General features: G+C 37.4%; 1 protein-coding gene across 1 annotated transcript in view; it reads right to left on the reverse strand.

Annotated features, from left to right (window-relative positions):
• Positions 1 to 25170, reverse strand: part of LOC150079603 (serine/threonine-protein kinase 16) — a 112872-nt gene that overhangs the window by 37518 nt on the left and 50184 nt on the right. The window contains exons 4-5 of the mRNA XM_090383134.1: positions 16951 to 17093; positions 12568 to 12688 (exon numbers count right to left, since the gene is read on the reverse strand). Coding sequence (XP_090239260.1) covers positions 12568 to 12688; positions 16951 to 17093 — 264 coding nt within the window. The remainder of the gene's footprint in view (positions 1 to 12567; positions 12689 to 16950; positions 17094 to 25170) is intronic.

Genomic DNA, 25170 nt, shown 5'->3' on the forward strand with positions numbered 1-25170 from the left:
AATATGTACATACGAACTAGTTGACATTTCTGTTCACTGACATTTGTGGGTGGGGGGGTTAAAATTTAAAACAGTAAAAAGATAAGCAATCAATAACAAAGAACACGTCACACACACAAATTGCAAGTAACACAACACGCACAAGTGAGAACGGAGTAACGAATTACAAAGCTTTAAAAATAGGAATGAAGAGAAGATCTGAAAATTAATTTTTTTTATATGATTGAAGATTCATGGAAGTGTAAACACATTTCCCCATAATAACCCACAGAATTCCAGCTGTCGGTATTATGGCAAATTCAGTAAGATTGAGTTTACTGTCCGTTTATGATAGATTTCACTAACAGAAAAGCCCAATAAACAGGTGACTGCTAATTGTTTTTATTGTTTTATGGTTATGACCTCCAGAATTTCGACCAAACCACATGGTACCGTCGGAGACAATCGTAGGGTAATCTCCAGTGCTGCGGTCTCCTGCCCCGATTAAACGGCATGCTGTCCCAATTAAGCGAAGTAAACCCTGACTATTTTCTCAATTGGTTTCTGTTTTTTAAGATTTGCCCCCAAATAAATAAATAGGTTTCTAGATTCCATTCAAAAAAGGACAGTCAGGTTAATTAATGACTCATCTCTAACAGAGTCTCTCCACTCTCTGTCTTATAGACGTTCTGTTTCTGCTGCATGCCTTTTCTACAGATACTTCCATGGGCACTGTTCTTCTGAACTGGCTTCTATAATTCCCATTCTCTCTTTCAAAACAGTCCAAACACGTGCCGCCAAAATCCATTTACTACCCAACTTCAAACTCACAGAACAATTTTTCATCTTCCTCATTTAATCACATTCAACTGCCGTTTTCTGGAACAACTTTCCTTCATACGTATTTTTCAAAAATTACAGTCCAGAAGTTCAAGTCTAATGTCAACAAACATCTTCTTTTGTCTTCTCAACTTCCAACCCATGCACAGTAATAAGTACTATAGGTTCTAATACCTCTCATGTTTGGGATTTACATAAGGAAAAAAAAAAAAAAAAACTGGTGTCAGATGAACTAATGAGACTCATGGCAGAGAAGAAAAAGGCATGAGATACACATAAATTGTCAGGCAACACAGAAGCTTATGGTAGATAAAAGCTAGTTTGTAATCAAGTCACAAAGGAGGTTAGGCAAGCGAAGGCAGATTATGAAAAATCTTTAGCAAAGGAATGCAAAGAAAAACAGCAAAGACTTCTTTACTTATATAAACTCTAAAAGGAAGGGGATGAATCAGATTGGTCCACTTGATATCAATGGTTTTACTGTAGATGATCATTCTCAGATAGCTGCTAAACTAAATGAGTATTTTGCATCTACATTCACACGAGGCATTATTCAAGGAGGAGAGGGCCAGATGTTTATCAAATGCTAACAGCAAGTTAAATGATTTTGTAATAACTGAGAGAAAAGTGGAAGAGAAATTGTTGAAGTTAAACATAAGAAAGGTACCTGGAATAGATGGGATCTATCCAGTTATATTAAAGGAGGTGGCAAAGGAAGTAAGCAAACCCTTAGCCATAATTATGAGAGCATCCTTGGACTCGAGGGAAGTCCCCACAGACAAGATGTGCAAATGTATCTTCAATTCACAAAGGGGGATCTTTTTTTTTTTTTTTTTTTGTAGTTGTTGGCGCATCGGCTTCTGTGGCCATAATGCACCTCCCAAGGTTTTTGCAGTACTTTGATCCAAGCCCGAGGCGGGAATCGAACCTGCGACCTTTGGGTTGCCAGGCAGGCACTTTACCCACCCGGCTAGCCCGGTCGGCTCAAAGGGGGATCAAAGGGTGACATGGGTAATTACAGACCTGTTAGTTTGACTTCTGTTCTATGGAAAATAATGGAGTCACTGGTTAACGAAGCATTGCAGGACCATCTAGACCAAGGATCCCCAACCTACGGCATGCAGGCCGGATCCAGCCCACCAGATGATTTCATCCGTCCCGAAAGACTATTTCATTCGCCTCGTGAAATTTATTCTATAGAAATCTTTTTTAGTGACAAATGGGCCTGGAGTACTGGGGTCCATAGTTTCAAATACAGATATATAAAGTTATACCCAGATATTTATTAACAAATAAAGTACAAATAAAATAAAATATAAGTACAAAAACCAGTAGCTTTCGGAACACGTGTCCCTTTATCAACTGATAAGTTAATATAAAATTTGAATACACTACAAGCAAAGTGTGGCACGTTAATCATACGTCATTGTTGTAGCACGGACGTGTGCTGCCTTACGCCAGTGATCATCCATCAATAAAATGGTTGTCTCTAGGATGGGATGCAGACGCATGCCTTTCTGGCGATTTAATGCCTTAGGGTTGTTTATCATGTTTAGTGGCTCTAGCCATAGGCGGTGGCGAAAGTGTCGCGCGTGGTCCACTATCTCAAAGTCGCGCTTGGGGTCAAGATTGTGGTTGGTAGCCCAAATATGTTCTGCCAGCACGGACTGGTCAGTTTCGGCAAGCCGGATTGCTCTGTCGTGTTCCGTGAGGCGATCCTGGAGACGTCTCGATGTCTCACCTACGTAGCAACTGTTACAGGCCTTACAGGTGATACGGTACACTACATTGCTGCGTAAGACAGGTGTGACAGGGGTCTTCACACTGGAGACAAGTGAACGTAGGTTCCTACCGGGTAATTGTACACATTTGATGTTGTAACTTCTAAGGATCTTCGAGATACGTCCTGACACTCCTGGATAGTACGGAATGTAGGCGGACGATATGCCGACTTGCTTCGGAGGTCTTGGGTTGAATGTAAGTTCTTCTGCCTGTAACAAGCATCTGTCTAGTACATGGGATGGATAACCAACCACGATCTTGACCCCAAGCGCGACTTTGAGATAGTGGACCACGCACGACACTTTCGCCACCGCCTATGGCTAGAGTCACTAAACATAATAAACAACCCTAAGGCATTAAATCGCCAGAAAGGCATGCGTCTGCATCCCATCCTAGAGACAACCGTTTTATTGATGGATGATCACTGGCGTAAGGCAGCACACGTCCGTGCTACAACAATGATACATGATTAACGTGCCACACTTTGCTTGTAGTGTATTCAAATTTTATATTAACTTATCAGTTGATAAAGGGACACGTGTTCCGAAAGCTACTGGTTTTTGTACTTATATTTTATTTTATTTGTACTTTATTTGTTAATAAATATCTGGGTATAACTGTATATATCTGTATTTGAAACTATGGACCCCAGTACTCCAGGCCCATTTGTCACTATTCGATCACTTTATGGCCATAATACCTACAACGATTGTGTGCAGTTACAAAAGTCCTTTCTCTCAATAGCCCGCAACAGGCAACATTTACGCTTCGCACACAGATGCAAAAGCAATCGAATCATACCTAAAGGGTTCCGGTACAAAGCCCCATTCCACAACTCTCACATGGATCGTGCCTGCTTTAACTTCAGCCTACGCACATTAAATTTGTGGATATCCCATCTCCACCGTGAAATCAGGAACGCTGACTACAACAAATCCAGACTGTTACAACATCTACAAGGTAAGATCTCGCCTATCGTATTTACAAACCTTATACATACCATCTGCCATCGGGCTAGTCAGACCTCAGATACCTACCGTTTACGCCAACAGCGCAAGTTCATAAACTTAAGCATAGAAGCTAACTCCTTAAAGGCGAACACTCGTTCAAGCGACACGTCTTCTTTCGTCTTGAATCTAAGTAACAAACAACTGTCCAACGAGCAGCTGAGTGTTTTATCAAACGGTATGAAATTCGCCGTTATACCATCGAAACCTCCCATCACACAGCTCGCTATGGGTATAGAAGCCAGTATTACCAACCTTCCCGAAGATACTGCCAACGAGATCCGATTCAAGACTGCCGGAATCCTCCGCAACACTCGAAAAACGTACTCAAACCTCAACCACCGCCAGCGTGCCGCCCTGTCATCTATAAGAAAAGACAACTCCATCGTTGTACTTCCTGGGGATAAAGGGCGCCGGACTATTGTGCTGGACCGATCAGCCTACCGAGAGAAAGCCTTGGCCCTATTACTCGATCCTAACGTATATGAACCTCTACCTGATCCTCCCGTTAAAGTCTTGAAACGTCTGGAAGCAAATGTTAATAAACTTGTCCACGCATGGCTTAAAGATAAGAAGATCCCGACCGCGACACACCATCTTCTACGTGCTACTGGCTGCCAACTACCGCAATTCTACGGATTAAAAAAGATCCATAAACCGGGTATTCCTCTCAGACCTATAGTGTCTTGCTGCAGTGCCCCAACGTATGAACTGTCCAAACACATCGCGAGCCTCCTCGCGCCTCTTATAGGTAATACATCTCACACCGTTAAAAATAGCAGTGAATTTATTAACATCATTAAGGACATTTCTATCCCTGACAACTCTGTCATGGCATCATTTGATGTGGTCTCTTTATTCACCTCGATTCCCGTCCAACAAGCCGTGCACTGCGCCAGAAGGCTCCTTGAGAGCGACTTAAGCCTCCAATCCAGGACGTCACTATCCACTGATGACATCTGTACCGCCCTCAACCTATGCCTCTCTAGCAGCATCTTCACCTTTGAAGACTCACTCTACAAACAAGTACATGGCACTGCTATGGGTGCCCCTGTCAGTTCCGTAGTAGCTAACATCGCCATGGAAGATCTAGAGGAGCAGATACACCAGAACCCACCTACACCTATTACAACGTGGTGTAGATACGTCGACGATATTTTTACCATAATACCACGTGGTTCTGAAACGGTACTACTAGAACACCTCAACTCCCTATCCAATTTCATCAAGTTTACCGTAGAATCAGAGGTGAACGGTTCGCTCCCGTTTCTGGACGTACTAGTGCATCGCGTAGGCCCACGTCTAGAGACCTCAGTATACCGCAAACCCATGTGGTGCAGTCAATTCACCAACTACGGGTCCGGCCACGCTCCAAGCCATCTCAATAGCACTGCCCGCACCCTATTCTCCAGGGCCTGGAGCCATTCCAGCACCGACACAATTAGACGTAACGAGATCTCCCGTGTGAAGGTGGACCTAACCAGATGCGGTTATCCATCCCATGTACTAAACAGATGCTTGTTACAGGCAGAAGAACTTACATTCAACCCAAGACCTCCGAAGCAAGTCGGCATATCGTCCGCCTACATTCCGTACTATCCAGGAGTGTCAGGACGTATCTCGAAGATCCTTAGAAGTTACAACATCAAATGTGTACAATTACCCGGTAGGAACCTACGTTCACTTGTCTCCAGTGTGAAGACCCCTGTCACACCTGTCTTACGCAGCAATGTAGTGTACCGTATCACCTGTAAGGCCTGTAACAGTTGCTACGTAGGTGAGACATCGAGACGTCTCCAGGATCGCCTCACGGAACACGACAGAGCAATCCGGCTTGCCGAAACTGACCAGTCCGTGCTGGCAGAACATTTTTGGGCTACCAACCACGATCTTGACCCCAAGCGCGACTTTGAGATAGTGGACCACGCGCGACACTTTCGCCACCGCCTATGGCTAGAGTCACTAAACATAATAAACAACCCTAAGGCATTAAATCGCCAGAAAGGCATGCGTCTGCATCCCATCCTAGAGACAACCGTTTTATTGATGGATGATCACTGGCGTAAGGCAGCACACGTCCGTGCTACAACAATGACGCATGATTAACGTGCCACACTTTGCTTGTAGTGTATTCAAATTTTATATTAACTTATCAGTTGATAAAGGGACACGTGTTCCGAAAGCTACTGGTTTTTGTACTTATTTTATTTTATTTGTACTTTATTTGTTAATAAATATCTGGGTATAACTGTATATATCTGTATTTGAAATCTTTTTTGGTTGCTACATATCGTATATAAGGATATTTTTAATCAAAGTGCATCCAAATATAATTTTGTAACATTGTTGCAACTCTGTGCATTTCCACTTGGCAGCAGTGTTTCTTGCGATGTCGGAAATCCCAACAGTGCAAGTGCCTAAGGCTATAAGTTTATAGCCTCGAGTATTTCCGGCAAACACGAGTTGTCAAAAAGTGAAATAGTAAAGTTAAAATAAGCGACTGTTAAAACAATTGCTAAACAGTAATCTAAATATTAATCAAGTATTAGTGAAATAATTGTATGCAATGCCTTCTTTGCAGTTTGCAATGTAAAGACGAGTACACGTATTAAGCTTTCTCCTGGTTAGCTATTCTCATTCAGACCGTAGTCGTCGGGCTGTTGCACCGATTATCATGTGCAACAATTTATTAGTGCTATTTTTATAAATGCATATTATTTTTAATTTTATTTAACTTTGAATTTTTAATTTTAATTTTAGCGTATCAAGATGTCAAGGAAAAGAAAAATTGATTCCGAATGTGGTGTCTTCAATGAACTTTGGTCGATTAATTATTTTTTTTTATAAGGGACAATAACCGATGTACCTGCCTTATATGTAAGGAAACAGCTTCTGTGTCGAAAGAATATAATTTGAAACGGCATTATACGACAAAACATGCCTCAACTTACGATAAACTTTGAGGAGAGTTGCAAAACAAGAAATTACAAGATATGTTGTTTGTTATTTGGTTTTTAGGAGCATTAGCAACTAAGGCCACATTGCTCCGGGGATATGCGGTGGTCATTCCCTGACCTTTCTGCATCCTCCGTATTTGGTGGTCACGGGCTTGAACCCCGGTTTAATCAAGAAGCGTGTGCTAAGAAATTACAAGAGCTGAGCTTTGATTTCAAGAGGCAACAACAACAGATGACATGTTTCACTAACCAGAATTTAAATTTAATTAGAGCTAGTTTGCGAGCATCTCAAATCATTGCTGAAGAAGGGAGGGCTTTTACTGATGGTGAGTTTGTGAAAAAGGGTGTGCCTATCAATTGCAGAAGAAATAAGCCCTGATCAAGTTAAGCACTTCGCTGCTATAAGTTTATCAGCGTCAACTTTAGAAAGAAGAATTGAAGCCTTGTCTGCTAATGTTAAAGGTCAGCTGAAACAAAAAGTTAGATTCTATAAATTTTTCGATTGCAATTGATGAAAGTGAAGATATTACCAACACAGCACAGTTACTCATTTACATACGCGGTATAAATCAAAATTTTGAAGTCACAGAAGAACTGGCTGCACTTGAAAGCTTGAAGAATAGAACCTCTGGTGAAAACATATTTTATAACGCATCAAAAGTGTTTGAAGACCTGCAGCTTGATTGGGAATTGTTGACAGCAATTATGACCGATGGGGCAAACAATATGGTTGGAAAAAATATTGGTTTCATCGGCCATGTTAATAAATATTTTGATTCCAAAAACATCGAAAGACCTATGCAATTTCATTGTGTTATTTACCAGCAATCGTTGTGCAGTAAATTTTTGTCTTCGAACTCAATCATGTCAACTATAATTAGCATTGTGAATTTTATAGGAAAAAAATGCCTGAACCATCGTCAGTTTAAAATTTTCTTGGAGGAAATTGAAAGCAAATATGGTGATTTGTTGTATCATATGGAGGTGCGATGGTTGAGTCGCGGTAATGTGTTAAAAAGATTTTTTCAACTCAGAACCGAAATAGACATATTCATCAACAAAAAATTAAAACCAGTCCCAGAATTAACACTCTAAATGGTTATGGGAACTTGCATTTTTAACAGATATTTGTCAACATTTGAATACATTGAATAAAAAACTTCAAAGTCGCGATCTACTTGTAAATGACTTGTTCTACAATATTAAAGCATTTCAGACAAAATTAGAATTATTTAAAAATCAAATTGAACAAAATAATTTTTCCCATTTTTTGTGTTGTGGAAGTTTATATAATAATATGCCCAATTATGATTTTTCTACCGACAATTTTGTCCGAAATCTTGAATTACTGGTGGAAGCATTTGTTGATCGATTTGTTGATTTCAAAAACAATAGAAAATTATTTACATTATTTCAGAATCCATTTGATGTAAATGTTTCACAAATAGATAAAGACCTACAATTAGAAATCACAGATCTTCAAAGTAACGATAACCTGAAAACATTATTGAAAAATGAAATATTAATTAACTTTTATAAAACTTTGACAGAAAATGAATTTCCAGAATTAAAAAAATTAGCGAGAAGAATAATTTCTATTTTTGGTAGCACTTACCTATGTGAACAAACACATTCAAAAATGAAATATATAAAATCCAAACGTTGATTAAGAATGACAGATGAACATTTGCAAGACTTTTTAAGATTGGGAACTTCTACTATTAAACCTAACATTTCAATTATTGCTAAATCAAAACAACCACAAACATCTCATTGATTTGCTATTTCTGTAATATCAAATGTGATTATAATAATAAAATTTGTAATTTTTAATATGACTGTCTTTATTTACAATAAATATCCCTTGTTTATAATTTATAGTTTTTATATCTTGTACATCCCGTTTGACCTGGTGAAGTCACTAAAATTGCATATTTTGGTTTACAGTGTTTTTAGTCGTCAAAATTGCACCAACTCCGGCCTGCCATTTGTTATGAATTTTCTATGTGGCCCTCCGATGAAAAAGGTTGGGGACCCCTAATCAAGACAAGACAGCAGTAATAATTCAGACACAGCATGGGTTTGTCAAGGGGAAGACTTGTCTAACCAATTTGACTGGATACTATGATGTGGTCACAAAGGAACTGGATGCAAAAAATAATTTTGATATCATATACTTGGATTTCAGGAAAGCTTTTGATACTGTTGCACATGGAAGACTACTATACAAATTGGAGCAGTATGGCATTAAGAGCAAGTTGCTATAATGGATAAAAGGATGGTTGAGTGGGAGAAGACAGAGTGGTAATCAATGATACTGCTCTACATGGACTAACGTTATTAGTGGTGTCCCTCAGGGTTCGGTGTTGGGCCCAATATTGTTTTGTATATTTATCAATGATATTGATGAAGGTATATCAAGCTTAATGTCAAAGTTCGCAGATGATACAAGGTTGGCAGAGTTGTTAATAACAGTAATGATGGTATGCTGCTGCAACAGGATCTGGAAAAGTTGGGTAGGTAGGCTGAGAAGTGGCAACTGAAGTTTAACATTGACAAATGCAAAGTACTTCATATGGGTAGCAATAACCCCAGAGAAATGTACCAGCTGGGTGGTGTTACACTCAGGGTAGTGGAGAATGAAAGAGACCTGGGAGAGAATGAAAGAGACTTTCATATCTGACTTGTGCAGTCAGATATGAAGTTTTCTGAGCAGTGCAGACAGGCGGCCAGAGTAGGTCATGGGATCTTGTCCATGATATACAGGAATTTTGCAAGCAAGGATAAGGAGGTGATGACATAATGTACATGAAATACAGGAATTTTGCAAGCAGGGATAAGGAGGTGATGACATAAGAAAATTTACATCTTTTTCATCTATTAAAAGGTAATTAATCAACAAATATAATACTGCTAAGCAAAAAATGCACCCATAAATCTCAGTCTATCACTGGAAAATCAGTCCCTGATGATAACATATTTGCTCATCCACTCCTTTTGTCTGCATAAATTATCATCATATTCATCACTCATTTGACTTCAGATAGCCAATCTCATTTTTGTTTTCTCATCATTTGCACCATGTCACACTAAACTAATCCAATACTTGACAGTTCTCACCTACTGGATATGATCTCTTGAACCAATGTGTTTCATAAATAAAGCTGCTTCCCTTTCTGTCATGTTGGTCTTTCCTGCATACACTATACTTACCATGTTCAAATTCTATATTCAGTATCAGAATGACATGGTGTTTCTGATATTCCTATTATATCAGCTTTTGTCAAGTTAACTAGTACTTCAAATTTATAAAATTTATTGACTATATGAGAGGGATTGAAAAGTTTTAGCCTAATATAAATCTCAAAGGCTTTTGTGAAAGACAATATTGCCAATCTGTGCTGTCACTCTTGTGTGTTCACAGAAAATTTCAGGTTTATAACTATATTGTTCTCCTTTACAGGAGCATTAAAGTGGGGAAAGTGAATGAAGATGGCAAAATTAGGGGAATCTGGTCTTTCATATGACATGGTCAAAAACTGAGTTGTTTGCAGAATTTAAGCATGGACAAGGCAGTGTTGAAGGTGCACCCCGCAATGGGTTGTTGTTGTTGTTGTTCTGGTTTTTAGGAGCATTAGCAACTAAGGCCATATTGCTCCAGGATATGCGGTGGTCATTCCCTGACCTTTCCGCATCCTCCGTATTTGGTGGTGACGGGCTCGAACCCCAGTCTAATCAAGAAGCGTGTGTTGCACACTGTTGCTCCTTCCCACCTGGCTACGGTAGTGCCAGTGCTGCTCCTTCCCACCTGGCTACAGAGGTCCCCCCCCCCGCAATGGGAGGCCTGTTACCTTATCAATGCCTGCAAATGTGGATGCCATTCATAACCTGATCATGAAAGACTGCAGAATAATACTGAAACACATTGAGAAAGCATTCAACATCTCCCATGAGCAAGCTCATAATATTGTGGTGAATATTTTGGGAATGACGAAGGTTTCTTCAAGGTGGTCTCTAAAGCACTGTATGCAGATCAAATGCAGGAAAGAGTGAGGTATGGTCATGAGATGCAACAATTTGAAGCTAATGAAGTTCAGTTTTGGGGATGGTTGATTTCCTGAAACAAGGCGCCACTATCAATGCCAAGTATTATTCTAATTTCCTGAGAAGTTCCCAGGAAATTGGCCAAAGTAGTCTTGGAATGCACTGGTGCACACTGTGTGTGTGGGCGCCTCCGTAGCCAGGTGGGAAGGAGCAGCAGTGCGTAGCACACGCTTCTTGATTAGACCGGGGTTCGTGCCCGTCACCACCAAATACGGAAAGGTCAGGGATTGACCACCGCATATCCCGGAGCAATATGGCCTTAGTTGCTAATGCTCTTAAAAACCAAACAAACAAACAAACTGTGTGTGTGTGTGTGTGTGTGTGTGTGTGTCAAGCAACACTGTGTGACTGTGGGATCAAGCTATTACTGCATCTGCCCTACTCACCAGATTTGGATCCACTGGACTATTTTCTATTTCCAAATCTCAAAAAGGACAGAAATTCAACAGTGACAATACTGTGATGGATACAGTCAACAAGTGGTCTGAGCTAAAATCTGAATTTTATTTCAGCGGGTTACAAAAGCTAATGGATCATGCCAGAAAGTGTGCTGACTTAAGGGGAGGGGGGGGGGGTTATGTTAAAAAATAAATGGGCTTTCGCCAGTTTCCAGCATTCCTCTTATGAGAGGCTAGAAGTCTTTCAAAGAATCCAAATTCAGACAAAAAACTCCCAATAGTCATGGGTTCACTACAGGATGAATCCATTTGGTGATATACTGTAAAACATCACTATGTTTTACAGTATATCACCCACACCCTTCAAATTGCAAACAGAATGGATCTTTCATTCCTAGTGCATGTGTTTGGGGACAAAATGGAAAAAAGTGTGAAAGGCTTAAGTGTTATTGTTTAAGGGGCAATAAATTTTGCTGTCAAATAAGTTTTGCTGCTAGTGTGTGAATGCAGCCTAAGCGTTAACAGAATCTCCAGCAAGACCCTGTATTTCTCTAATACATTTAAAGTATACACAGAATGGTCTGACATAATAAAAGAATCAAATCTATTCATTCTTTTAGCTATCATAAAATTATTAGTCTGCGTATTTCCCCCACTCTAGGAGAGCTGTTTCTGAACCACTTACTACCTCCTCAAAAAACCAGCATATATTCTTACACCTAATCTACTGAAGTGTATTATTGAAATAGTAATTTTAATGTCTATAAAACTGACAGGTTATTTTTAATGTACCGAAATCACAAGGTGTGTAAATAATGCTTCTGGACAGGTGCAATAATTAGAATACAAAGTGAAGGAACTCAAAAATGGTTTTATTTTTATTCAAAGTAATCAACCACCTGGTTAAATGCACTTACTAGACAGTAGTCTGAAAGTTTCTGAAAAGAGTTGGCAAAGGCATCCAAAGAGATGATGTTCAGTTATTACCTCTCTACAAAAGTAATTTCTGCTATCAACAAGAGCAGGTCATGCTGTGAAAAATTACACCCTATTAAGCTTTGTACAATCTTTCAGACTAGAATTGCTGAAAAAGCTCAGGTCTTAAACCCTCTCTAATCATACCTGAGCAAAATTACAGACCCTTTAACATTAAGTCCTAACTTGTGACTTTTTCCTTAATATAGCCTCATTAACTAGAGATTATCATTTCTTAGGTTTCTTTAATTTCCCAAGAAAATAAGGCGTTGTTTAAATTAAATTATTCTTGAGAAAAATAAAAACCAAAAGATATATGCATAAAAACTGCACAAGAAAGCCATTTTTATTATTCTTTTTATGTGTAAAATAAATAAACAAATAAAAAAATAAAACAATTCTCACCTACATTTGCCAAATATACAAAATATTTTAAGACAAAACTTATTTTAAACAAGCATATTCATGCAACCTCCCATATATGAGTATTATGAGTATATTAAACTCAAATTTTTTAACAAATACCTGCAGAGCTCTTGCTTCTGCAGCCTTATGAATTTCTACTCTAGCTCTACTCGTAGAACCAAAATCCATCCACACAGGAGTATCATCACTTTTAAGTAAAATATTAGCAGGCTTCACATCCCTGAAAAATATTGAAAAAAAAATAAAATAAATAAAAAATAAGAACTGCAGATTTAAATAGTAATTTTAATGTCTAGAAAACTGATGGGTTATTTTTAATGTACTGAAATCACAAGGTGTGTATATAATGCTTCCGGACGGGTGTAACAATTAGAACACAAAGTGAAGGAGCTCAAAAATGATTTTATTTTTATTCAAAGTAATCCACCTGATTAAATGCACTTCTTACAACAGTCTAAAAGTTTCTGAAAAGAGTTGGCAAAGGCATCCAAAGAGATGATGTTCAGTTTGGCAGTCACATTTTTCTTTAGTTCTTCAATATCCTAAAACCGCTTTCCTTCAAGGGCAGTCTTTGCCTTGGGAAACAGGAAGTCCACTGGTGCTAGATTGGGAGGGTAAAGTGGATGGTTAATCTGTATAATACCATGTTTCATCAGAAATGTCTTCCCAACACGTGTGGAACGGGCAAGGCATTGTCGTACAACAAGAACCAGCTGCCTTTCTCTCTAAATTGCAGTCTCACTTCGGAAATGTGCTTCAATAGTCTTTGAAGCACCTGTACATAGAACACAGCCTTGACTCTTTCCCCTTCGGGTACAAATTCCCTATGAATCCTGAATCCTATTCGTTGAAAAATGTGATAAACATTGTCTTGATCCTGGACTCCTGTAAACAAAACTTTTTGGGTTTTACTGAAATATCCAACCCTCATCTCCAGTAACAATACAATCGAGGATATTAGAACTGCCTTGACAAGTCTGAAGTCTTCACATGACAATGACACTTTTCATTACTTCCGTTCATTTGCAAAACTGTGTGTCAACACAAATTATGCACAGCCCTTCATTTCCCAAATATTTGCGCAAGATTTCATGAATCATCTCCTTATTAATATCCATCTCATTATCCATCTCTGAGGGTCAAACAATGATCTCTTGCAGCAATTTCCTGAATGTTTGCAACTCTGTCCTCATTTCTAGAGGTTGATGGATGGTTACTTCTTGGGTGATCGCAAAGATTCTCACATCTGTCTTTGAACCTCTTATACCATTCAGACACACTGATATGACTTAACATTTCATCACCATACACAGTTTTTAACATTTCATACATTTATATTGCATATTTTCCCAGTTTAAAGCAAAATTTGATATTCATTGCTCCATTGCAAAATTGTGACAGAACATTAATGCTACTAATGAAACTGGTTGTTACTTGCAACCCATCAGTCTACTGGACAACCTCTAAACTGCCATCTGTTGGAGGAAGTCTGAACTACAACATACCACTTCTGTTTATTTCCAAACTCATCAAACATGACTGCAACAGTACCAGTCCGGGGAACTGCCACTCCTCATATATTCTGAGAACATTAAATCACATCGTACGCTTCTGTTTCTGAAATCTTAAATATGTTATGACATTTGTCAGTTGAAATAGAGATAAATATCACAATCAATATGTCACTCAACTAAACTTTGTCAAAGTAAAAAAATGAACTTCAAATTCAATGGGTTTGATTTAAGAGTTTCCCCTTCTTTTTTTATATATAGTAAAAATCATGTATGTATGCCATTTACAGTGGCAATGCAAAATTAAAGTAATGTTTATGTGAGATGCACTTATAGTAAAGCAAAACAGGGATGAAGAATGATTATCCCATTGTATAAGGTGATGGTTAGACCACACCTAGAGTACTGTATACATATCTATCAGATACATTTTAAGAAGGATGTGGATTTCTTGGAATGTGTGCAGAGAGAGAGAAAAAATTAAAATTAGTCAAGAACACAAAAAGGGTACTATTACCATGAAACACTTCAGTTCTGCATATTGCAGTGCCTGAAAAACTAGGCACCTATGAGGAGACTTCACTGAAATATTTAATGCTTTAAATGGATTGAGTAAGCTAAATGCTGATGGAACCCTTGCCATTTATTTGAACAATACATATGAGGAGACATAAATTGAAAAATTGATGGCCGCAGAATAGATGTGCAAAAATTTGCTTTCAGCCAGAGGGCAACTGATTTCTGGAACAAAATCCCATCCAGTGTTGTGGAAGTGGATAGTTCAAATAAATTTAAGGCAGCATTAAACAATTTATTTGAGAGGATAGACAGATGAGATGGGTAGTTCTTTTTTTTTTTTTTTTGGCTGACGTTTCTTGAATCATTTTTGCCTTAATATTAATAATACCAGTCTGTGGAACATTAAAATTCTACACGGTAGAATCAAACAGTTCCAGTACTGAATTTATTAAAAATATCTGAACACAGAATATGAAAAACTATTTTATTTTGTAAAATTAGAATGTCTAGAATTTTTTACAGTAGGTAACATTTTGGTTGTACAAATGTAAAGGTTTATTTCTATCTGTTGCTCACAGTAAGTAATTCCATATTGTTATTTTTCAGAATGTCACTTTCGGAACAATGAAATCGGTCTCAGAGATGGCAGAATGATTGAAGCATATGGTGAAAAAGCTTTATCAAGGATATTCTGAATGGTATGAAGGCCAAATTGTCAAATAAGAATTGAAGACATAGCTTCTCAAATGTGAAAAGTTAATCTGCATATTTGAAAAGTTACTAATGAAATGTTTTGGTATCTCTCACCATGTAAGTTACTACTATCACTGGGTTGTTAGATGCTATACTTGAGGTACCTTGCCCCCCAACAATGAGAATCCAACAATCAAACAGCCACCTTAGAAATGGCACCACACATTAATAACTAACATCTTATCATACTTCTCTTTTTAGAGAAGTGTTACTTATTAGTAGCACAGCATAAAGCAAACTTGACAAAGAAGGCTTACAATTTGAGAGATCAATACCTTTTCATAAGACTTTGCATCTTTCTTTGCCTATGCTATAAAACAGGATGTAAATCGTACTGTACCTACACTGTAATTTTTAATTAATATATTTATAAATATATTAATTTATATCTGTATTTCTATTTAACATTCTTTATTACTACTTATAATGCAATATATTAAACAATAAAGTTAACTTTATGTATCATATTCAGTTGTAAAATTAGTAGTAAATAAGTTGGTAGTATTAATACATATCATAAATACAATAGTAATCTAGGGTTGATTTATGTATCTGCTAATTCTGATAAAGAAACAGCTCTGATTCAAATTTACTTTTATGAAACATTAGTCTAATATGTAATCTGCAAATTTTAAAATTAAGTACTGTATTTGCTCAAATACTTCTGCCACAGAGACTCTGAAGCAGAACCACTTAGTTATCAAACAAAGGGAGTGGGTTAGTAAGGTTTATATGCTTTACAAAAACACAAAGAAAGGTGATTTACCTTTACTGGCTCTTCCCTAACATTTTTAAGATAAGGAGCTACTTGCAATCAAAGAAAATTTAAATAATAGAAATAAAAATTAGCAATATCACTTTTGAAGAGCAACTTTTAAGCACAAGAATGCTTGGTGCCAAGGGAAATGAAATCAACTAACTACAGCCCCAAACGAAGAAGGATTTGAACAAATAAGTGACAAGTGGCAAAAGCACTATACCATCACAGAAACTGACATGCTATTTTTTTGACTGATCTCTTCAACAAAAAAACAAAATTCTTTGTTCAAAAAGTGATATTCTAAAAAATAACAATATGGAATTACTTACTGTAAGCAACAGATAGAAATAAACCTTTACATTTATACAACCAAAATGTTACCTACTGTAAAAAATTCTAGACATTCTAATTTAAAAAATAAAACAGTTTTTCATATTAAAAAAAATTACAAAAAAAAACCACACTCTCAATATTAGTGACATATTTTTCAAACACAGCAATAACTCCGAAAGACACTCTGTAAAATCAATATTTTATCTGTATAAAATTTCACTTTTTTGTGAAATTTTATACAGATAAAATATTGATTATTATACGTTGTAGTCATGATTAAAGCAGCAGATGGCATCTACAATGTATACTTCCCATGTAGTAACTGACCACAAGATCAGGATTTCCATGATAAAAGAAGTAGTATGATACATGACTAGGCTTATCTTTTCTTAATAATTTTAAAAATTTGAAGCATTTTATGAGTAACCTCAAGTATTTTTATGAGTGCATTTTTGAAATGATATAAACTCAACATTTGGAGTGGCCGGATGGGTGAAATGGAAAGGGTATTTTTTTTTGGCTGATGCTGTATAAGCTTGCTTTCTTACATCATATGACTCAACTAATGCTAATGCTAACAAATGTATAACCAAATATATGTATTACCTATGTGCAAGTGGATAAGGCTGGGCTCTGTGCATGATTTGTATTCCTTGGCACATTTGGTGAAACATCTTCAGTATCCTTTCTTCTGACATATATTCTTTGGATTTAGATCTCATGGTAAGCTCATCTTGAAGTGACCCTTTCTAAATTATATTCAAAACAAACATAGAGGTAGAGATATCTTTTCATTTACTTACTTCTTATATTAACAACATTAACACATTATTAAAATTTAAGTATACATTAAAAATATATACTTCACAGTATGGTTTTCAAGTATATCTCTGCTTAGAGATTACAGAGAGAGTTAATCTAAATAAGTTTTAATTCTAGTTTAACGGGGATTAAAAATTATCCAAGCTAACTCTCTAAGCAAAAATATATTTGGATACCATGCTAGATTGAAGCATCCAGAAATGTCTAAAATATGGACAATAGAGTCTGTGTTATCCTTACCTGTTTTTTGAACCAGTAAGTCAGTAAATTGATGTACTCATTATTTATTAAAAAAATTACAAAAAAAAAACACACACTCAATATTACCGATATATTTTGCAAACAAGGCAGTAACTCTGAAAGACACGCTGTAAAATCAATATTTTCTCTGTATAAAATTTCACTACAAAGTGAAATTTTATACAGAGAAAATATTGATTATTATACGTTGTACTGGTGATTAAAGCAGCAGATGGCATCTACAATGTATACTTCCCATGTGGTAACTGACCACAAGATCAGGATTTCCATGATAAAAGAAATAGCCTATGAAGAGTAGGATATGGTTAAATGATGACATAATGAATGAAAAAAGAAAGGTACAGTATTTCTGTGAGGACCTTTTAAAGTTCATACATTTACTTAAGAAATGTGGCAAATGCAGAGGTAATCATAAGACAATATTCAGCTAATAGAAGGAAATCATAAGAATAAATAATAAATAAAATATATTTGGAACTATCTTATGAAACCTATAACTTATCAATACAAATGTGCCCCCCCTTTGTTCTTCCCCATCACTAATAAGTTTTCATTCATGACTCTGTTATCATCATTTTTTTCTATCAAACTTTTCTATTTCCCATGGTTTTGTTATATATCCATTTTCAACAAATCATACAAATGATCATAAATAATTTACACAGCCCACAAGCAAGCAATATTAAATGGTCTTTCTTCATTTAGTTTAATTTAATGCTGAAATCCATGATCCTTTTTGTTAAATTCACCTCAATTCTAAAAATAAAAGGTTTCAACATATTCATCACAACGTTCATCACATCAGACATGACTTAAGGGCACCTCCGTAGCCTGGTGGGCAGGAGCAGCAGTGCGTAGCACACGCTTCTTGATTAGACTGGGGTTCGAGCCCGTGACCATCAAATACGGAAAGGTCAGAGAATGACCACCGCATATCCCTGGAGCAACATGGCCTTAGTTGCTAATGCTCCTAAAAAAAAAAAAAAAAAAAAAAAAACATGACAAATCAATAAAACCAAAAAAAAATTACTTAAATAAAGTAGTTTTATCTCTGACTCAGTCTTCGAGTATAATATATATATTATACTCGAAGACTTCTTCGTTCTAAATATTACATCACATAAGAAAGATAACCTTGCTACTAGGATAAAACTGTAAGTAGAACTGTATATGAATTATAATTCATGATTACAGTCCTGAATCTATCAAAAAGGTGTTATTATAATATAAATGAAACAGAGAAAACCTCTTTATTTAAGAATCTTACTCAATTTTTTTCAAGTAATAAACTATTCCAACACTTATACACCATAATAAATATTTTAATAAATAAGCATCACATTACAAACCCTTTTACAGGTTCCTGTGCATATGGATAATGAGTAAAAAGAAAGATTACAAAATTACTTTTCTAAGACTGCTGACACCATGTAATAAGAGGCATCTCTACTCCAATGTCTAGCAGTCTCACAGCCTATTGTGCTCCATCATCCCCCCCACTCTACATTAATCCCTACTTAATTGTCAAATTAAGTAGGGATTAATGGAGGAATTAACTGTCATAATTGTCTTAAAGTCAAAAACCATTCTATAGTTCCCCTATACCTAATGTCAGCAGTTTGAGAAAAGCATAATGAGCTCCCTACCCATTTGACATTTTTAAACAAAAATGTCAAATGGGTAGGGAGTATGGAAAGGAGAAATGGAAAATTGTTCAAGTTTTGGACTTATTTTTACAACTGTCATGAACCATTTAATAAAATAATTTAAGTTACTAACAAAGTTTAGCACTCATGCCTTCCACGTCATTCCTAAAATCTTCCCAAAATTTTGCTTTAGTCTTTCATACATATTTTAGCCCACTAATTTTTTTGTTTATATTCGAATAAGATTTAATAGTTTTTTATTTGTCCAAAATTTGCCAAAATAAAAGAATCTACAGAAAAGTGGTTGTACAAAAACAAAAGTTTGGGATGGGATACACTTAAATAGAAAGGGTGCAAGAATGTTTGCTGATGCTATCGAGGCAATGTTAGGTGGGTCGGAAAACTGCTAGATTGGGAGGATACAAGGACTAATAGATTAACAGTAGCCACTGGCAGAGGTGAAAGTGATTCTTGCACTGCTTCTATTGGAATGAGCCGCAGCCTGGAAAATAAGATGCAGGATATTTCAGAGACTGCTGGGAATCATTGGGGTACAAGTAAACACATGGGTTGTGTTAGGGTAGCTAAGAAAAAGAACAGGTGCATGTATACTTGTGTGTACACCAATGCTAGGAGTTTAGTAAATAAATTTGATGAATTTGAGGTATTGCTCAAAACATCAAAGGCAGATATTGTGGGGATTTCAGAGACGTGGTGTCACACAGATATAAGAAATGCAGAACTGGAATTTGGGGAGTACAATGTCTACAGAAAGGATAGACAGGATAGGAAGGGAGGAGGGGTTATGCTATTAGTTAAAAAACACATAAAATCCAAGGAAGTGAAGCCAGTCGACATCGCTGGACAGTGCAGTGTCGAGTCAGTTTGGTGTGACATAAGCATTGGGAGATCAAAATTGAGAGTAGGAGTGTGCTATAGGCCTAATGACTCTGATGAGTATAATAAGAAACTGTTCGGAGAAATAGAGTGGGCCAGTAAATCAGAGAGTCTTATAATGGGGGATTTTAATTTCCCAGATATTGACTGGAATTTGGGGGCTGGTCACTCACACAGTAGCAAGGCTTTTGTGGATTTATTGGATGATTGTTTTCTACATCAGCATGTTCGGGAGGCAACTAGAGGGAGTAATACTCTTGATTTGATTATCAGTAGTGATTCTTCATGCATTAAGAATCTGCAGATAAATGAACCACTTGGTGGCAGTGATCACAGTGTGCTGAAGTGGGAGTTACTCAAAGAGGTAACTACCATTAGGGGTAAAGGGAAGGGGTATTGCTTTCGTAAAGGCGACTACAATGGACTGAGACAGTATTTAAATTCTATACAGTGGGATCAACTGATGATATTGCCAACAGCAAATTCAAAATGGGAAGCATTCAAAGAACTTATTGTGGAAGCTACTAGGCTTTACATACCAACTAAGAAATATTGTTCAAGGTTTAGGCCTAAATGGTTGTCAGATGAACTAATGAGACATGTGGCAGAGAAGAAAAATGCATGGGATACATATAAATTAATGGGTGACATGGAAGCCTATGATAGATACAAGTTGATCTGTAACCAAGTTACAAAGGAGGTTAGGCAGGCGAAGGCAGATTACGAGAGATCCTTGGCAAGGGATGCGAAGAAAAACAGCAAAGAGTTCTTTACTTATGTAAACTCTAGAAGGAAGGGGATGAATCAGATTGGTCCACTTGAGATCGATGGGTCAACTGTTGATGACCCTGCTCGGGTAGCTAACAAACTAAATGAATATTTTGCATCGACATTCACACATGAGGAGTTATTCAGCGAGGGGAATGCCAGAGGTGTATTCAACTCTAGCAGTAAGCTAGAGAATCTTGTAATAACTGAGAGCAAAGTGGAGGAGAAAATGTTGAAGATAAACACAAGAAAGGCACCTGGGGTGGATGGGATCTATCCAGTTATATTAAAGGAGGCAGCAAAGGAGGTAAGCAAACCCTTAGCCATAATTATGAGAGCTTCCTTGGACTCAGGGGAGGTACCCATTGACTGGAGATGTGCAAATGTGACCCCAATTCACAAAGGGGGATCAAAGGCTGACACAAGTAATTATAGACCTGTGAGTTTAACTTCTGTTCCCGGAAAATTAATGGAGGCACTGGTGAAAGAAGCACTGCAGGATCATCTAGACAAGACTTCAGTTATAGCTAGGACACAGCATGGTTTTGTTAAGGGGAAGTCTTGCCTGACCAATTTGATTGTATACTATGATGCAGTCACAAAAGAACTGGATGCAGGGAATAACTTTGATATTATATACTTGGATCTTAGAAAGGCTTTTGATACTGTTGCACATGGAAGACTGCTGCACAAATTGGAGCAGTGTGGCATTGGAGGCAAGTTGCTGCTATGGATAAAGGGGTGGTTGAGGGGGAGAAGACAGAGAGTGGTAATCAATGGACACTGCTCATCGTGGACTAATGTTATTAGTGGAGTCCCTCAGGGTTCAGTATTGGGGCCTTTATTGTTTTCTGTATTTATAAATGATATTGATGATGGTATATCAGGCTTAATGTCCAAGTTTGCAGACGATACGAAGGTTGGCAGGGTTGTCAAGGACACTACTGACACTATGCTGCTGCAACAGGATTTGGAAAGGTTGAGCAGATGGGCTTCGAGGTGGCAAATGAAGTTTAACATTGACAAATGTAAAGTACTACATATGGGAAACAGCAACCCCAGAGCAACGTATCAACTCTGTGGTACTACACTGACAGTGGTAGAGAATGAAAGGGACCTGGGGGTGGTGGTGCAGGCAGATATGAAGTTCTCTGAGCAGTGCAGACGAGCTGCAAGAGTAGCTCATGGTGTATTGTCAATGATATATAGGAATTTTTCTAGCAGGGATAAGGAGGTGATTATTCCCTTGTATAAGGCAATGGTCAGGCCACACCTAGAGTACTGTATACAGGCCTGGAGGCCTCATTTCAGGAAGGATGTAGAGCTGCTGGAACGAGTACAGAGAAGGTCAACTAGATTGGTGAATGGGACAAAGGGGTTCTCTTACGAAGAAAGGCTTAAGTTTTGCAAATTACAGTGTCTGGAAACTAGGTACCAGCGGGGTGATCTGATAGAGGTGTACAAAGCCTTGAATGGTTTGAGCATGCTCAATGCTGATGGGATTCTTCCTCTAGCTCAGAAAAATCACCTGAGAGGGCATAAATTCAAATTGAGGAAAGACAGATGTAGGATAGATGTGCGGAAATTTGCCTTTAGCCAGCGGGTGGTTGGTGGGTGGAACAGACTTCCATCCCTTGTCGTGGAAGTTGATAGCCTAAATAAGTTTAAGGCTCAGCTGGACAGGTATTTTGAACGAACAGAGGGGTGAAGTGGAAGTGGGTTTTTTTTTTTTTTTTTTTTGGCTGATGCTGCATAAGCTTGCTTTCTTGCATCAAATGCCTCTACTAATGCTAATGCTAATGCTAAGTTATGAAACTGTTGTTTCTGTGCAAGGATAGTGAAGAAGATCCAAGAATAATTTAAAGTGTATAGCAAATAACCAAAAATCTGAACAAATTAGTAATTTTGTGTATCTAAGAACAGTCTTTAATAAAGATGGACTGTTAAATATGGAAATAAATATAGGCACTCCTTGATTTTAGTACATAATGCACTCCTGAAAATATGTCCAAAAGAAACATGATAGATTTACACGTTACACTTGTTAAATACTTTACATAAAATGTAAGTACATATAACACATGGAAAATACACGTTAATGGGGATTCCATTTCCAAAAAGCAGGAAAATATAAAATCCCTAATTAAAGGATTTTAAAATATTTAGAATATTTTAAAATAAAATATTTAAAATATTTAAAGGAGTTTAAAATATTTTTAAACATTTAAAAGCTATTTTTGATATTGTGGAACTTTTATTCCATGTCAATAATTTTAATGTTATAGAATATGATGTCTGTACTACAGAAATACTGTTATTGACAAATATATCTATTTTCTTAAAATAGCGGAAAGGTTAAAAGTTAAATTAAATTAACTTGAGTGTCACAGACATTCTCTCAGATATAAATGTTCTTATTTATACTCGAGCATGACCACCAGGTCAGTAGAGTTTACAATAATTCAATCAATAGAACTGTTAATCGTATTTAGCAGTCACTGGCTTGAACCCCATTCAACTCAAAGAGCGTATGCTATTGCACTCGTGCTTTTGACCACTCGGCTACGGCAAGCTATGCTTGCTACTCAGGAGTCTAAAACGCTGATGTAACTGATATTCAGATGACACTCTTATGGACCTAATTTCAGCAAAGTCAGTCTGTGCCAATCAGATCCTCTGTTTGCATCTTCAAGATAACCCTAGTATAACCCTCATGTGAAAGTCCTGAAATACGGCATCTGGCAGAATGTGGTTGACCACCCAAGTGTAAACCAATGTAAACAGGTGTCAAGGTGTGGCGCCCACACTACACTGAGGAATGCCACCCCTCTGTGTTACCAGGCAATATTAGATGGTAGATGACTCTCATCAACCGGTGTAATGCCACCACTTTGCTTATTGAAGGATTGAAGTGGTGGAACCCATGTTTAGCCTCCAGAGCAAAACTCTGATAAACCTTCCTCCATCTCTTCCGTCATGCAGTATGATTGATGTCTTTTGAAGTTATGATGGACATCATGGCAAGATCCAATCTTCCTTACATTTCGAGGGTACAGCTCTAAAAGAGTGTTCGCAGGCCAGTCGCTAGTTAGCACACTGGACTGAACCTATTGGTCTCTCTGGGAAGCTTCCAGATAAACTAGTGTATAATCTCACTGCCTCTACACTGCCAGACAGTGATTGGAGGAACTTTGAGTAGTGTGTATGAGGGGGCATTGTCGAGGAAATGTTATGTCAAAGATCTGGGTATATTCTTGCTATGTGTCACAATATCCAAAAATTTCATTACTTCATACAGCGTATCCCCCACCAACCTTTTCTTACTACTGAATACACTATGAATTGTCAAACTAATATAGCAAACTTATCTTCATAAAGATCTAAACCTCCCAAACACTTCCTCGTTCATTTCACAAATATACATAGTCTCAGTTTTAATCTCAATGATGTCCATTTCCATCTACGGTCTTCCAAACCCCACATACTTTTTCTGATAGAATCTCAGTTATTGTCTGATTGAACCACTGCTCATCTCAGTTGTCCAAATTATTTGTTGTATGATTCCTTTCGTTTCAAAGGTGATACTGATATTTCCTGTCAGAGACTTGGTAATTTGGAATCTCCTCTTTTCGATCTTCTCTGGCTTAAAATCTCTCTACCACATTCTGTCAAATTCATCTGTTGCCTCTATCATTCTCTCAACTCCACTAATCACTTGGAACTCTTTGTCTTCCTCTCTTTGAAACTTGACTTTCTACAGTCCAACTTTCCTAACAGTGAGGTGATTTTCCTTGGTGATTTTAATGTTCACAACTCCAGCTGGCTTCCGTTTTCTAGTCATGCGGACCCAGGTGGTGGAGATGTTGAGGCTTTTGCAATTGCTAATGACCTCACACAGATTGTTCATTTTTCTACCAGAATACCCGACAATAAATAAATAAATAAATAAGATCTTTATTGTACAGTTCACCGGTACACGCAGGTACCACGACCATACAATACCCTTCACGGCACCATGCCAGGGGTTAACAAACGGCAACCATACCTAACCATAGCCAACCTAACCATAGCCAACATGCTTGATCTTTTTCTCACAATCAACCCTTTTAAGTACACAATCGAGGCAAGCGGTCCTCAGGCACCTCAGATCACAACTTGGTGATGGTCTTTTCTCCAATGGAGCATTTCTCTCATGGCCGTTCCCAACATCGTGTTGTTTGGCATTACAAGAATGCAAAATGGTATAATCTGCGAGATTTCTTTTCCTTGGTGGGATTACTGTTTCAAAACTTCTGTGAAATTATTCTTGTAGGGATGGAATCCTTTATTCCACGCTCCACTTTAAAATCTAGTCCTTTATCTAAACCTTGGTTTTCCAATAAATGTGCTAAGGCTGTTCAAGAGAAGAATGTTGCATATCGTAATTAGCATA

This window comes from Mastigoproctus giganteus, chromosome 10, assembly GCF_048544385.1.
Source record: "Mastigoproctus giganteus isolate SK-2022 chromosome 10, ASM4854438v1, whole genome shotgun sequence".
Classification (NCBI taxonomy): Eukaryota; Metazoa; Arthropoda; class Arachnida; order Uropygi; family Thelyphonidae; genus Mastigoproctus; species Mastigoproctus giganteus.